The sequence below is a fragment of the Oncorhynchus tshawytscha genome, linkage group LG31 (genome assembly GCF_018296145.1).
Source record: "Oncorhynchus tshawytscha isolate Ot180627B linkage group LG31, Otsh_v2.0, whole genome shotgun sequence".
Taxonomy (NCBI): Eukaryota; Metazoa; Chordata; class Actinopteri; order Salmoniformes; family Salmonidae; genus Oncorhynchus; species Oncorhynchus tshawytscha.
In genome coordinates this window covers 17,794,278-17,808,851 of record NC_056459.1, presented here as the reverse complement: position 1 = coordinate 17,808,851, position 14,574 = coordinate 17,794,278, and the positions used below count along the sequence as shown (strand labels likewise).

Below are 14,574 nucleotides of genomic sequence, written 5' to 3'. Positions count from 1 at the left end.
TATATATATATATATATATATATACTGCTCAAAAAAATAAAGGGAACACTTAAACAACACAATGTAACTCCAAGTCAATCACACTTCTGTGAAATCAAACTGTCCACTTAGGAAGCAACACTGATTGACAATAAATTTCACATACTGTTGTGCAAATGCGAGCTGTGGCAAGAAGGTTTGCTGGTAGTGTCCAGAGAATGGAGGCGCTACCAGGAGACAGGCCAGTACATCGGGAGACGTGGAGGAGGCCGTACGAGGGCAACAACCCAGCAGCAGGACCGCTACCTCCGTCTTTGTGCAAGGAGGAGCAGGAGGAGCACTGCCAAAGCCCTGCAAAATGACCACCAGCAGGCCACAAATGTGCATGTGTTTGCTCTAACGGTCAGAAACAGACACCATGAGGGTGGTATGAGGGCCCGACGTCCACAGGTGGGGGTTGTGCTTACAGCCCAACACTGTGCAGGATGTTTGGCATTTGCCAGAGAACACCAAGATTGGCAAATTCGCCACTGGCGCCCTGTGCTCTTCACAGATGAAAGCAGGTTCACACTGAGCACATGTGACAGTCTGGAGACACCGTGGAGAACGTTCTGCTGCCTGCAACATCCTCCAGCATGACCGGTTTGGCGGAGTGTCAGTCATGGTGTGGGGTGGCATTTCTTTGGGGGGCCGCACAGCCCTCCATGTGCTCCCCATAGGTTGCCTGACTGCCATTAGGTACCGAGATGAGATCCTCAGACCCCTTGTGAGACCATATGCTGGTGCGGTTGGCCCTGGGTTTCTCCTAATGCAAGACAATGCTAGACCTCATGTGGCTGGAGTGTGTCAGCATTTCCTGTAGGAGGAAGGCATTGATGCTATGGACAGGCCCGCCCGTTCCCCAGAACGCTTCGCGTTCCTAGGAAACTATGCAGTTTTTTGTTTTTTTACGTGTTATTTCTTACACTAGTACCCCAGGTCATCTTAGGTTTCTTTACATACACCCGAGAAGAACTACTGAATATAAGATCAGCGTCAACTCACCATCAGTACGACCAAGAATATGTTTTTCGCGATGCGGATCCTGAGTTCTGCCTTACAACCAGTGTAACCGAGTGGATCACATGCAGCGACCAAAAAAAAAACGACTCAGAAAAAGAGGGAAACGAAGCGGTCTTCTGGTCAGACTCCGGAGACGGGCACATCGTGCACCACTCCCCAGCATTCTTCTTGCCAATGTCCAGTCTCTTGACAACAAGGTTGATGAAATCCGAGCAAGGGTAGCATTCCAGAGGGACATCAGAGACTGTAACGTTCTCTGCTTCACGGAAACATGGCTAACTGGAGAGACGCAATCCGAAGCGGTGCAGCCAGCGGGTTTCTCCACGCATCGCGCGGACAGAAACAAACATCTCTCTGGTAAGAAGACGGGCGGGGGCGTATGCCTTATGGCCAACGTGACATGGTGTGATGAAGGAAACATACAGGAACTCAAATCCTTCTGTTCACCTGATTTAGAATTCCTCACAATCAAATGTAGACCGCATTATCTACCAAGAGAATTCTCTTCGATTATAATCACAGCCGTATATATCCCCCAAGCAGACACATCGATGGCTCTGAACGAACTTTATTTAACTCTCTGCAAACTGGAAACGATTTATCCGGAGGCTGCATTCATTGTAGCTGGGGATTTTAACAAGGCTAATCTGAAAACAAGACTCCCTAAATTTTATCAGCATATTGATTGCGCAACCAGGGGTGGAAAGACCCTGGATCATTGTTACTCTAACTTCCGCGACGCATATAAGGCCCTGCCCCGCCCCCTTTCGGAAAAGCTGACCACGACTCCATTTTGTTGATCCCTGCCTACAGACAGAAACTAAAACAAGAAGCTCCCACGCTGAGGTCTGTCCAACGCTGGTCCGACCAAGCTGACTCCACACTCCAAGACTGCTTCCATCACGTGGACTGGGAGATGTTTCGTATTGCGTCAGACAACAACATTGACGAATACGCTGATACGGTGTGCGAGTTCATTAGAACGTGCGTTGAAGATGTCGTTCCCATAGCAACGATTAAAACATTCCCTAACCAGAAACCGTGGATTGATGGCAGCATTCGTGTGAAACTGAAGGCACGAACCACTGCTTTTAATCAGGGCAAGGTGTCTGGTAACATGACTGAATACAAACAGTGCAGCTATTCCCTCCGCAAGGCTATCAAACAAGCTAAGCGCCAGTACAGAGACAAAGTAGAATCTCAATTCAACGGCTCAGACACAAGAGGTATGTGGCAGGGTCTACAGTCAATCACGGACTACAGGAAGAAACCCAGCCCAGTCACGGACCAGGATGTCTTGCTCCCAGGCAGACTAAATAACTTTTTTGCCCGCTTTGAGGACAATACAGTGCCACTGACACGGCCTGCAACGGAATCATGCGGTCTCTCCTTCACTGCAGCCGAAGTGAGTAAGACATTTAAACGTGTTAACCCTCGCAAGGCTGCAGGCCCAGACGGCATCCCCAGCCGCGCCCTCAGAGCATGCGCAGACCAGCTGGCCGGTGTGTTTACGGACATATTCAACCAATCCCTATACCAGTCTGCTGTTCCCACATGCTTCAAGAGGGCCACCATTGTTCCTGTTCCCAAGAAAGCTAAGGTAACTGAGCTAAACGACTACCGCCCCGTAGCACTCACATCCGTCATCATGAAGTGCTTTGAGAGACTAGTCAAGGACCATATCACCTCCACCCTACCTGACACCCTTGACCCACTCCAATTTGCTTACCGCCCAAATAGGTCCACAGACGATGCAATCTCAACCACACTGCACACTGCCCTAACCCATCTGGACAAGAGGAATACCTATGTGAGAATGCTGTTCATCGACTACAGCTCGGCATTCAACACCATAGTACCCTCCAAGCTCGTCATCAAGCTCGAGACCCTGGGTCTCGACCCCGCCCTGTGCAACTGGGTACTGGACTTCCTGACGGGCCGCCCCCAGGTGGTGAGGGTAGGCAACAACATCTCCTCCCCGCTGATCCTCAACACTGGGGCCCCACAAGGGTGCGTTCTGAGCCCCCTCCTGTACTCCCTGTTCACCCACGACTGCGTGGCCATGCACGCCTCCAACTCAATCATCAAGTTTGCGGACGACACAACAGTGGTAGGCTTGATTACCAACAACGACGAGACGGCCTACAGGGAGGAGGTGAGGGCCCTCGGAGTGTGGTGTCAGGAAAATAACCTCACACTCAACGTCAACAAAACTAAGGAGATGATTGTGGACTTCAGGAAACAGCAGAGGGAACACCCCCATCCACATCGATGGAACAGTAGTGGAGAGGGTAGCAAGTTTTAAGTTCCTCGGCATACACATCACAGACAAACTGAATTGGTCCACTCACACAGACAGCATCGTGAGGAAGGCGCAGCAGCGCCTCTTCAACCTCAGGAGGCTGAAGAAATTCGGCTTGTCACCAAAAGCACTCACAAACTTCTACAGATGCACAATCGAGAGCATCCTGGCGGGCTGTATCACCGCCTGGTATGGCAACTGCACCGCCCTCAACCGTAAGGCTCTCCAGAGGGTAGTGAGGTCTGCACAACGCATCACCGGGGGCAAACTACCTGCCCTCCAGGACACCTACACCACCCGATGCTACAGGAAGGCCATAAAGATCATCAAGGACATCAACCACCCGAGCCACTGCCTGTTCACCCCGCTGTCATCCAGAAGGCGAGGTCAGTACAGGTGCATCAAAGCTGGGACCGAGAGACTGAAAAACAGCTTCTATCTCAAGGCCATCAGACTGTTAAACAGCCACCACTAACATTGAGTGGCTACTGCCAACACACTGTCAATGACACTGACTCTACTCCAGCCACTTTAATCATGGGAATTGATGGGAAATGATGTAAATATATCACTAGCCACTTTAAACAATGCTACCTTATATAATGTTACTTACCCTACATTGTTCATCTCATATGCATACGTTGATACTGTACTCTATATCATCGACTGCATCCTTATGTAATACATGTATCACTAGCCACTTTAACTATGCCACTTGGTTTACATACTTATCTCATATGTATATACTGTACTCGATATATCATCTACTGTATCTTGCCTATGCTGCTCTGTACCATCACTCATTCATATATCCTTATGTACATATTCTTTATCCCCTTACACTGTGTATAAGACAGTAGTTTTTTTTGGAATTGTAAGTTAGATTACTTGCTCGTTATTACTGCATTGTCGGAACTAGAAGCACAAGCATTTCGCTACACTCGCATTAACATCTGCTAACCATGTGTATGTGACAAATAAAATTTGATTTGATTTGATTTGATTTGATTTGACCTGAATCCAATTGACCACATCTGGGACATAATGTCTCGCTCCATCCACCAGTGCCACGTTGCACCACAGACTGTCCAGGAGTTGGTGGATGCTTTAGTCCAGGTCTGGGAGGAGATCCCTCAGGAGACCATCCGCCACCTCATCAGGAGCATGCCCAGGCGTTGTAGGGAGGTCATACAGGCACGTGGAGGCCACACACACTACTGAGCCTCATTTTGACTTGTTTTAAGGACATTACATCAAAGTTGGATCAGCCTGTAGTGTGGTTTTCCACTTTAATTTTGAGTGTGACTCCAAATCCAGACCTCCATGGGTTGATACATTTGATTCCCATTGATCATTTTTGTTTGATTTTGTTGTCAGCACATTCAACTATGTAAAGGGAAAAGTATTTAATAAGAATATTTCATTCTTTCAGATCTAGGATGTGTTATTTTAGTGTTCCCTTTATTTTTTGAGCACAGATTAAATATAAATATATACACACACACACACACCAGTCAAATGTTTGGACACACCTACTCACACCTACTCAATCCCCTACTCAGGGATTTTCTTTATTTTTACTATTTTCTACATTGTCGAATAATAGTGAAGACATCACAACTATGAAATAACACATATTGAATCATGTAGTGACCAAAAAAGTGTTAAACAAATCTAAATATATTTTATATTTGACATTTTTCAAAGTAGCCACCCTTTGCATTGATGATCGCTTTGCACACTCTTGGCGTTCTCTCAACCAGATTCATGAGGTAGTCACCTGGAATGCATTTCAATTAACAGGTGTGCCTTGTTAAAAGCTAATTTGTGGAATTTCTTTGCTCCTTAATGCGTTTGAGCCAATTAGTTGTGTTGTGACAAATTAGAGGTGGTATACAGAAGATATCCCTATTTGGTAAAATACCAAGTCCATATTATGGCAAGAACAGCTCAAATAAGACTTAAAGGTCAGTCAATCCGGAAAATTTGAAAAACTTTGAATGTTTCTTCATGTGCATTCGCAATGACCATCGAGCACTATGATGAAACTGGCTTTCATGAGGACCGCCACAGGAAAGGAAGACCCAGAGTTACCTCTGCTGCAGAAGATAAGTTCAATAGAGTTAACTGCACCTCAGATTGCAGCCCAAATAAATGCTTCACAGAGTTCAAGTAACAGACACATCTCAACATCAACTGATCAGAGGAGACTGTGTGAATCAGGCCATCATTGTCGAATTGCTGCAAAGAAACCACTACTAAAGGACACCAATAAGACGAAGACTTGCTTTTTAATTTTTTTTACTTAACCTTTTATTTAACTAGGAAAGTCAAGTTCTTGGGCCAAGAAACACGAGTAATGGACATTAGACTGGTGGAAATCTGTCCTTTGGTCTGATGAGTCCAAATTGGAGATTTTTGGTTCCAAAGTTTTGAGAATGACACAAATATTAATTTTCTCATGTACTCCAGAATGTTATAAAGAGTGATCAGATGAATTCCAATTAATTGCAATTAAGTCCCTCTTTGCCATGTAATGAAATGAATCCCCCAAAAAACATTTCCACTGCATTTCAGCCCTGCCACAAAAGGACCAGCTGACATCATGTCAGTGATTCTCTCATTAACACAGGTGTGAGTGTTGACGAGGACAAGGCTGGAGATCACTCTGTCATGCTGATTGAGTTCAAATAACAGACTGGAAGCTTCAAAAGGAGGGTGGTGCTTGGAATCATTGTTCTTCCTTTGTCAAACATGGTTACCTGCAAGGAAACACATGCCGTCATCATTGGTTTGCACAAAAAGGACTTCACAGGTAAGGATATTGTTGCCAGTAAGATTGCACCTAAATCAACCATTTCTCGGATCATCAAGAACTTCAAGGAGAGTGGTTCAATTGTTGTGAAGGAGGCTTCAGGGCGCCCAAGAAAGTCCAGCAAGCCTCAGGACCGTCTCCTAAAGTTGATTCAGCTGCGGGATCGGGGCACCACCAGTACAGAGCTGCACGCACAGCGAGGCGAAGACTTTTGGAGGATGGTCTGGATGGTCAGACAGGATGGTCTGTCAAAAAGGGCAGCAAAGAAGCCACTTTTCTCCAGGAAAAACATCAGGGACAGACTGATATTCTGCAAAAGGTACAGGAGTTGGACTGCTGAGGACTGCGGTAAAGTAATTTTCTCTGATGAATCCCCTTTCCGATTGTTTGGAGCATCTGGAAAAAGCTTGTACGGAGAAGACAAGGTGAGTGCTACCATCAGTCCTGTGTCATGCCAACAGTAAAGCATATCTGGAAAAAGCTTGTACGGAGAAGACAAGGTGAGTGCTACCATCAGTCCTGTGTCATGCCAACAGTAAAGCATCCTGAGACCATTCATGTGTGGGGTTGCTTCTCAGCCAAGGGAGTGGGCTCACTCACAATTTTGCCTAAGAACACAGCCATGAATAAAGAATGGTACCAACACATCCTCCGAGAGTAACTTCTCCCAAACATCCAGGAACAGTTTGGTGACGAACAATGCCTTTTCCAGCATGATGGAGAACCTTGCCATAAGGCAAAAGTGATAACTAAGTGGCTCAGGGAACAAAACATCGATATTTTGGGTCCATGGCCAGGAAACTCCTCAGACCTTAATCCCATTGAGAACTTGTGATCAATCCTCAAGAGGCGGGTGGACAAACAAAAACCCACAAATTCTGACAAACTCCAAGCATTGATTATGCAAGAATGGGCTGCCATCAGTCAGGATGTGGCCCAGAAGTTAATTGACAGCATGCCAGGGAGGATTGCAGAGGTCTTGAAAAAGAAGGGCCAACACCTCAAATATTGACTCTTTGCATCAACTTCATGTAATTGTCAATAAAAGCCTTTGACACTTATGAAATGCTTGTAATTATACTTCAATATTCCATAGTAACATCTGACAAAAATATCTAAAGACACTGAAGCAGAAAACTTTGTGGAAATTAATATTTGTGTCATTCTGAAAACGTTTTGCCACGTGTGTGTGTGTGTGTGTTCCCCCAAATAATAAATATATGGGGGATTGGAAATTACACAGACAAATAGATTGTAGCTTCCATCAATGCATCTGTAGTATTAAAGCTGACCTCTCTCCCATGGGTATATAAGTGGAATATAACTGTCAGGCTCTGTGTAGGATGTCCTTCACATCTCCTCCATACTCTGTGACATTGAGGGCACATGTTGAGTTAGAAGGGCACTACCCTCCAGTAGGCAGTGTACTCAGTCAGCAGGCCCTGAACATGGGCTAGAGGAGGCTGAGCTGCACCACAGAGTGGCAATGGGCCATCTTACCTCTGTGGCCCTACACACACACACACGCACACACACACACTCCAACACTCATCCTAATGCAGGGGCCAGTGGGAGGTCGATTAGCCAGCCCTGATTAATTGAAACAGGGCTTTAACGCTGTGCCAGCACCGGGGTGCCCTGGTAAAAGCATAGAAAATGCAAAGCAGGTCCCTTTCAGCGGCTGCCATCGCACGCCTTGCGTTTGAAGATAAATGCAGAATTGAAGCTCCTCGACTGGAGCGGACGCGGCGAGAGGAAATCGGAAAAAGCCAGCTTAATCCCTGAGTACTTCCAGCAGCAGGGTCCTCAGCCAAGCGTTCTTCTGGGCACGCCGCTTTATGCGAGCTAACAGAAAAACATATTAACCCAGACCTCCTCAACACAGCACAGCCGTCGATACTGCTGCTGCTCCACTCTACACCACATTCGCTCCTCTTCCCTCCCCTTTTCTCTCCCTTCCCTCAATCTCTCTGACATAACAGATACACGTCCAGAAGGAGAAGACATTTATGGTTGTTTTTTGTGTTCATTTTTGTCTATTTGAAAAGGAAGAACAGATTGTTTTTGTGTTGTCTGAGAGGGAGACAGACAGACAGACACTAGGGTGTTCTCTGACTCTTGCTAGGCAGCCAAGCAATGAGTGGCCACAGAGGAGTGTTCCTCAGGCTCTCTCCTTCCAGGTGTGGAGGGGGTTGGTTATTGACAGTCTAAAAACAAAAGACTGGGGAAAATATAAAATGGAAGAGGACTGGAGAGTGTTTTTCTCCTCTCCGATGACTATCTGTTATGTTCCTTCAGGGAGCTGAGACTGGGAGGGAGGATGGGGAGGAGGGAGGGGAGGCAGGGCTGGGGCAGTATATCGGAAGAGGATCAGGGTATGGTGGCTGTAGATAAGTGGGATCCATGAAGAGGTGGAGGGAGGGAGCAGCCATATCCCGACAGCTTTCTCTCGCACTCTCTCTCTCTGCCTCTTCCTTTCCCACTCCCTTTCTCTCTCTCTCTCTCTCTCTCTCTCTCTCTCTCTCTCTCACTCTCTCTCACTCTCTCTCGTGCAACTGACAGGCAGTGTTACTCTAGTAACTATCTATGAATAGGACCTAGTCCACAGGCAGCACTGTGTGGCTCTCTTGTCTTGTATGGCCAGAGGTAAAACAGAACACCAGCCTCACGGCATTAGAGGATTAAATACAGAACAAACAAAAAATGTCTTTGGAAAACAATTTATGCTTCCTGTGGTATTGTTGCAAAATGCAGAGAGCACAGTGGATTTTCTTTATTTGACAAACAGCTGAGGGAGCAGACGACGTCATAAACAAACTTCCACTGGCTCCTGAGTCTTTTGGATAACAAGCAAGCAATAAATAAAGTTAGATTTGTCTGATGCTGCCAATACTTTGTGGAGCATATATCTAATTAAGTCAAATTATTATTTTGACAGATTCTCAGACAAAATACCAATAACTAATGATTTGCCTGGTAACTCAACAACTCACAGTGGAGAAACATTGATATTTTCCACAAGTGACCATGCTGTGACCTTGTGCCATTGCATGGCTAGCTGATAATCTGTCAAGGCTCATGAGACTGACTAGAGCTGGGGTCAATTATCTCTCATCAACTCACACAGATCAATCAATTAGCAAATAAATGACCACACAATTCTAGCTTAGTTAAGACAGACTGCAATGAAACACATTATGTATTCCACAGAGAACCAGAGGGCAGAAGAGGAAGAGGGTGTCCATCTGTGAAGAAGAGCAGTTTGAAGTGCAGGTATGTCACTGTTCTACCTTGTTACTAAACATTCCTCCATCTCCTAACCTCCCTGACACACTCACAACTAGTACATACACACCCCATGTGTTACATACAGTACTACTCTATTCACCTGGATTTTTCTCTTTCTTAACACCTCTTCTACACCATTAACACACACACAGCATTGTCGGCTCTAATCAGCCTGTGTGTTTCCATAGGAACCTGCTCTACGTGAACGGCGTCAGCGTCAGTCTGTAATGCAGAAGAAGACCCCTAAAGCCGACGACACCAGGACTGACTGTACCTCCTGCAAAGGACCCGGGGACAACGAGAACCTTGTCAGGTGGGTCACAGTGTGTGTAAAGGGAGGGGAGGGGATGTGTGTGGAGGTGAGGAGAGAGGGCAGAAGGAGGTCTGTGTGCATGCGTGTATTCAAATGTGTGGTGTGTGTGTGTGTGTGTGTGTGTGTGTGTGTGTGTGTGTGTGTGTGTGTGTGTGTGTGTGTGTGTGTGTGTGTGTGTGTGTGTGTGTGTGTGTGTGTGTGTGTGTGTGTGTGTGTGTGTGTGTGTGTGAGGAGCTGTATCCTCCTGAAGATTAAAGTTCAGTCTTCATTAGGCCTTGGCTGCCTTGCGTAGGCTGAGCGAGGGGGGGCTGGTGAGCAGGGCTGAGGCCAGCAGCTCTATAGAACACCTCTTTTGAGCTGCCAACTGCATTTACACACATCATCAAGATGTAATGAACAGCCTGATCTGCCCTTGTCTCCCATCAGAGGTTCAACTGTCTCACACTGCTTAAACAAGGCCGGAACTTTACTACATCCCTCAATAGTGTGTGAATTAAAGCAGTCAGCATTAACACACTGTAGACTGACTGATTTATCAGAGTGTATTTATTTCTGAGTGTATAGACCACTGTAGTTGCCTTCCATATGACCTACAAACTGTGACTGTCATCAGCTGAGTTTGCAACAGATTTTCATGCGAATATTCTAAAATGTGCATTTTCCCACCAGAGATGTTTCCATCAGACTGTTGGTGGATAAAAGGCTGTGTGTGATGACGTAGTGCATATAAAATAGCTTTTACCGTTAAATTCCCATGTAGCAAATGAAAAATACAAGTTAAATGGGTTTCCATCTCATTTACTGATGGTTTTGCAAGAAAACTGTTGCATTATATAACAAATGTGCCCACTCTGGTCTTGTCACATGTGCTCTAGCCAACAGCTCACAGATACAGTGCGGGTAGACTAGTCTACATGATGAGATTATAATGGATAAGAGCGATATTATTTGTATTTGTGAAACTGCAGCCAAGCATCCATCATCATGTCACCAGAATAAGACCCTCAGTATTTATTGGAAAGGAGCATGAAGTTCATCATAACTTATTTAATCTGTAGCCTAATAAACTGCATGCTTTCCCGAGTCGTAGTGGGAGGACCACACAACATATCATCGCGTGACTCCAAGTTTACTTCGATATGATGGTTATTATATCAATATTTGCACATAAAGGCGTTCCCGCCGCCCTTTCTCGCATAATACATTTTGACACAATACGTTCCCACCATGTCGAAGAAACAAATCTAAACGTCTGTCGCCATTTCTAAAGTTGTACCAGCATTTAATACTTCCATCAGTCCGGTCGGGACTTTTTTCATGCGTCAGGTAATTCAGCCGCATGAAATGGTTGGATGGAAACGGGGTCATAGCGTACGATACATTCACTTTATTACTCCATAGGGTTCTTTCTGTGAGCTGTATTAGTTATCAGTGTTTAAGGTTAAGCTAATAATGTGTGGTTCTGTCAGTGTCTTATAGGTTAAGGAGGTCGGGGGCTGTGAGGTGTGCTGCCTGCCCTGACTCTTTCTATCTTTGCCTTGCACAGGTTGTGAGAGCCGGGGCAGACACCTCTCCTCACCTCCCCACACCTAGACACTGCTGGACAGATGAGAGAGAGAGAAGCAGACCTTTGGCTTAGAGACAGAGAGGGACTTAATTACGTGGAAGAATGACGGCGGCGGGTGTGGGATCAGATGGCCATCTTTGACGTTCACAACCATGGTCGTCTTCATGACCCAAATTGGACCACCTATTGGCCGTCCAATTAAAATTGAGGGAGAGAGGCAGGAATTGAAATTAACTTTGAGGAATTCTAAAATACTTGCGCAAATAAAATGTTGGGAGGTTCAGTATTACTGAACTGGTCATTCTTGTAAGAAAGGACATGTTGGTCTTACTGGACAGGCCCTTTGTGATCGTCATTGTCATCTCTAAGGGCCCTTCTATAAGGACTATGGCCTAACTGGACTAAGGAGTGATTCCCCCCTCTCTCTCTCTCTCTCTCTCTCTCTCTCATCCATTCTATGATGGCACTTCACTCGTTTGACCTCCCTGAGCATCTTATCACCACATCCAATCAGTTGTATTGACTCCAGTCATTTGTGGTCCAATCACATGGTGTTTTCCTCAGTCAAGGCCTTTAATTGGAGATGCACTTGAACTTAGGCTTTCATAATCTTCTTCTAGTGTTGTCATCAGGTAGAACTTTCTAGAGTAGAGGACTAGTAGACCTTGAAAAAGTAGTGGTTTTTAGTAGAATGATTGCTCTTTCTGGCTTTTGAGAAGTAAGTTGCCGCTTAGGCTCTACAGCAGCCAAAGGTTTAACATAATAATTATAGCAACATTTGTATGAATGGTTATTGTAACTTCTAATGTCAGTGTGTGAGTGTACAGTAGATGTCTAGGCATCTTAGTCTCCCTTTCTCTCATTAGTATTTTAAAGTGACAGTTTAACTGACACTTCTTTAAAAGCAGCCCAGCTCTGTGTATGTGTGTGCGCATCCCCCCAGTGCCCCATAGTGAGTGCTGGCTGACAACTGAGCAGCTGCCATGTGGTCTGTCTGTCTGTCAGGGTCCTTGACAGAAGTGTCACAGTTTGCCCTCACATGTCACTCCTCCACTCACCCCCATCCCAGGACCCTCTATGTCACTCCTTTTCTCTTCCCCTCATCTGTCTGGGGACCCTATATGCATGCCACTGGGAGCTGCCAAACTTCACATAATGCTTAGGTCCACTGGAAAATCTGCTGATGAAATACATTTGGTGGTTTTCCTATGGAGATTAGAAAGTCCTCCTCATCTTTGTTCTCCCTCTACCTCCTCATCTTCTTCTGCCTCCTCCACAACAAATTTAGAGGACTGTCCATGAGATCCAGCTAACCTTACTCAAGCTAATCCTTCTCAAGCTAACCTTACTACAGCTAACCAGCTAACCTTACTACAGCTAACCAGCTAACCCTACCACAGCTAACCAGCTAAACTTACTACATCTGACCCTACTCCAGCTAACCCTACTTCAGCTAAACAGCTAACCCTACTTCAGCTAACCCTGCTCCAGCTAACCTTGCTCCAGCTAACCCTGCTCCAGCTAACCCTGCTCCAGCTAACCCTGCTCCAGCTAACCCTGCTCCAGCTAACCCTGCTACACCTAACCCTGCTACAACTAACCAGCCAACCTTACTACGGCTAACCCTACTACAGCTAACCCACTACAGATAACCAGCTAACCCTACTCCAGCTAACCAGCTAGCCAGTTAACCCTACTACAGCTAAACATACAACAGCTAATCAACTAACCCTAGTACCACTAACCATATTCCAGCTAGTACTACTACAGCTAACCCTACTCCAACTAACCAGCTAGCCAGTTAACCCTACTACAGCTAACCCTACTCCAGCTAACCAGTTAACCCTACTACAGCTAATCAGCTAACCCTACTCCAGTTAACCCTACTACAACTAAACTTACTACAGCTAACCAGTTAACCCTACTACAGCTAACCAGTTAACCCTACTACAGCTAAACTTACTCCAGCTAACCTGTTAACCCTACTACAGCTAATCAGCTAACCCTACTCCAGTTAACCCTACTACAACTAAACGTACTACAGCTAACCAGCTAACCCTACTACAGCTAATCAGCTAACCCTACTCCAGTTAACCGTACTACAGCTAACCAGTTAACCCTACTACAGCTAATCAGCTAACCCTACTCCAGTTAACCCTACTACAACTAAACTTACTACAGCTAACCAGCTAACCCTACTCCAGCTAACCCTACTGCAGCTAACCAGTTAACCCTACGACAGCTAAACTTACTCCAGCTAACCAGTTAACCCTACTACAGCTAACCCTACTGCAGCTAATCAGCTAACCCTACTACTAATCCTACTCCAGCCCTACCATGCATGGCTCTGTATCTAACCATTAGGCCTAGGGCTAGACTATGGCCAACTCTATATCTAACCATTAGGCCTAGGGCTAGACTATGGTCAAATCTAACTCTGTATCTAACCATTAGGTCTAGGGCTAGACTATGGCCAACTCTGTATCTAACCATTAGGTCTAGGGCTAGACTATGGCCAACTCTGTATCTAACCATTAGGTCTAGGGCTAGACTATGGCCAACTCTGTATCTAACCATTAGGCCTAGGGCTAGACTATGGCCAACTCTGTATCTAACCATTAGGCCTAGGGCTAGACGATGGTCAAATCTAACTCTGTATCTAACCATTAGGTCTAGGGCTAGACTATGGTCAACTCTGTATCTAACCATTAGGCCTAGGGCTAGGCTATGGCCAACTCTGTATCTAACCATTAGGGCTAGGCTATGGCCAACTCTGTATCTAACCATTAAGCCTAGGGCTAGACTATGGCCAACTCTGTATCTAACCATTAAGCCTAGGGCTAGACTATGGCCAACTCTGTATCTAACCATTAAGCCTAGGGCTAGACTATGGCCAACTCTGTATCTAACCATTAAGCCTAGGGCTAGACTATGGCCAACTCTGTATCTAACCATTAGGCCTAGGGCTAGACTACGGTCAACTCTGTATCTAACCATTAGGCCTAGGCTATGGTCAACTCTGTATCTAACCATTAGGCCTAGGGCTAGACTATGGTCAACTCTGTATCTAACCATTAGGCCTAGGCTATGGTCAACTCTGTATCTAACCATTAGGCCTAGGCCTAGGCTATGGTCAACTCTGTATCTAACCATTAGGCCTAGGGCTAGACTATGGTCAACTCTGTATCTAACCATTAGGGCTAGACTATGGTCAACTCTGTATCTAACCATTAGGCCTAGGGCTAGAC

General features: G+C 45.7%; 1 protein-coding gene across 5 annotated transcripts in view; it reads left to right on the top strand.

Annotated features, from left to right (window-relative positions):
* Positions 1-14,574, top strand: part of LOC112236551 (PHD finger protein 14) — a 149,418-nt gene that overhangs the window by 68,993 nt on the left and 65,851 nt on the right. For 4 of the 5 annotated variants that reach the window (XR_006080578.1, XM_042310556.1, XM_042310557.1 and 1 more), the window contains exons 17-18: positions 9,369-9,431; positions 9,635-9,759. Coding sequence is in view for 4 of the 5 variants with exons in the window: in XM_042310556.1 (XP_042166490.1) it covers positions 9,369-9,431; positions 9,635-9,759 (188 nt within the window). In the remaining variant the exon portion in view is untranslated. Of the gene's footprint in view, positions 1-9,368; positions 9,432-9,634; positions 9,760-11,305; positions 11,438-14,574 lie in introns of those variants that run through there. The other variant, XM_042310558.1, reaches the window with a different exon arrangement.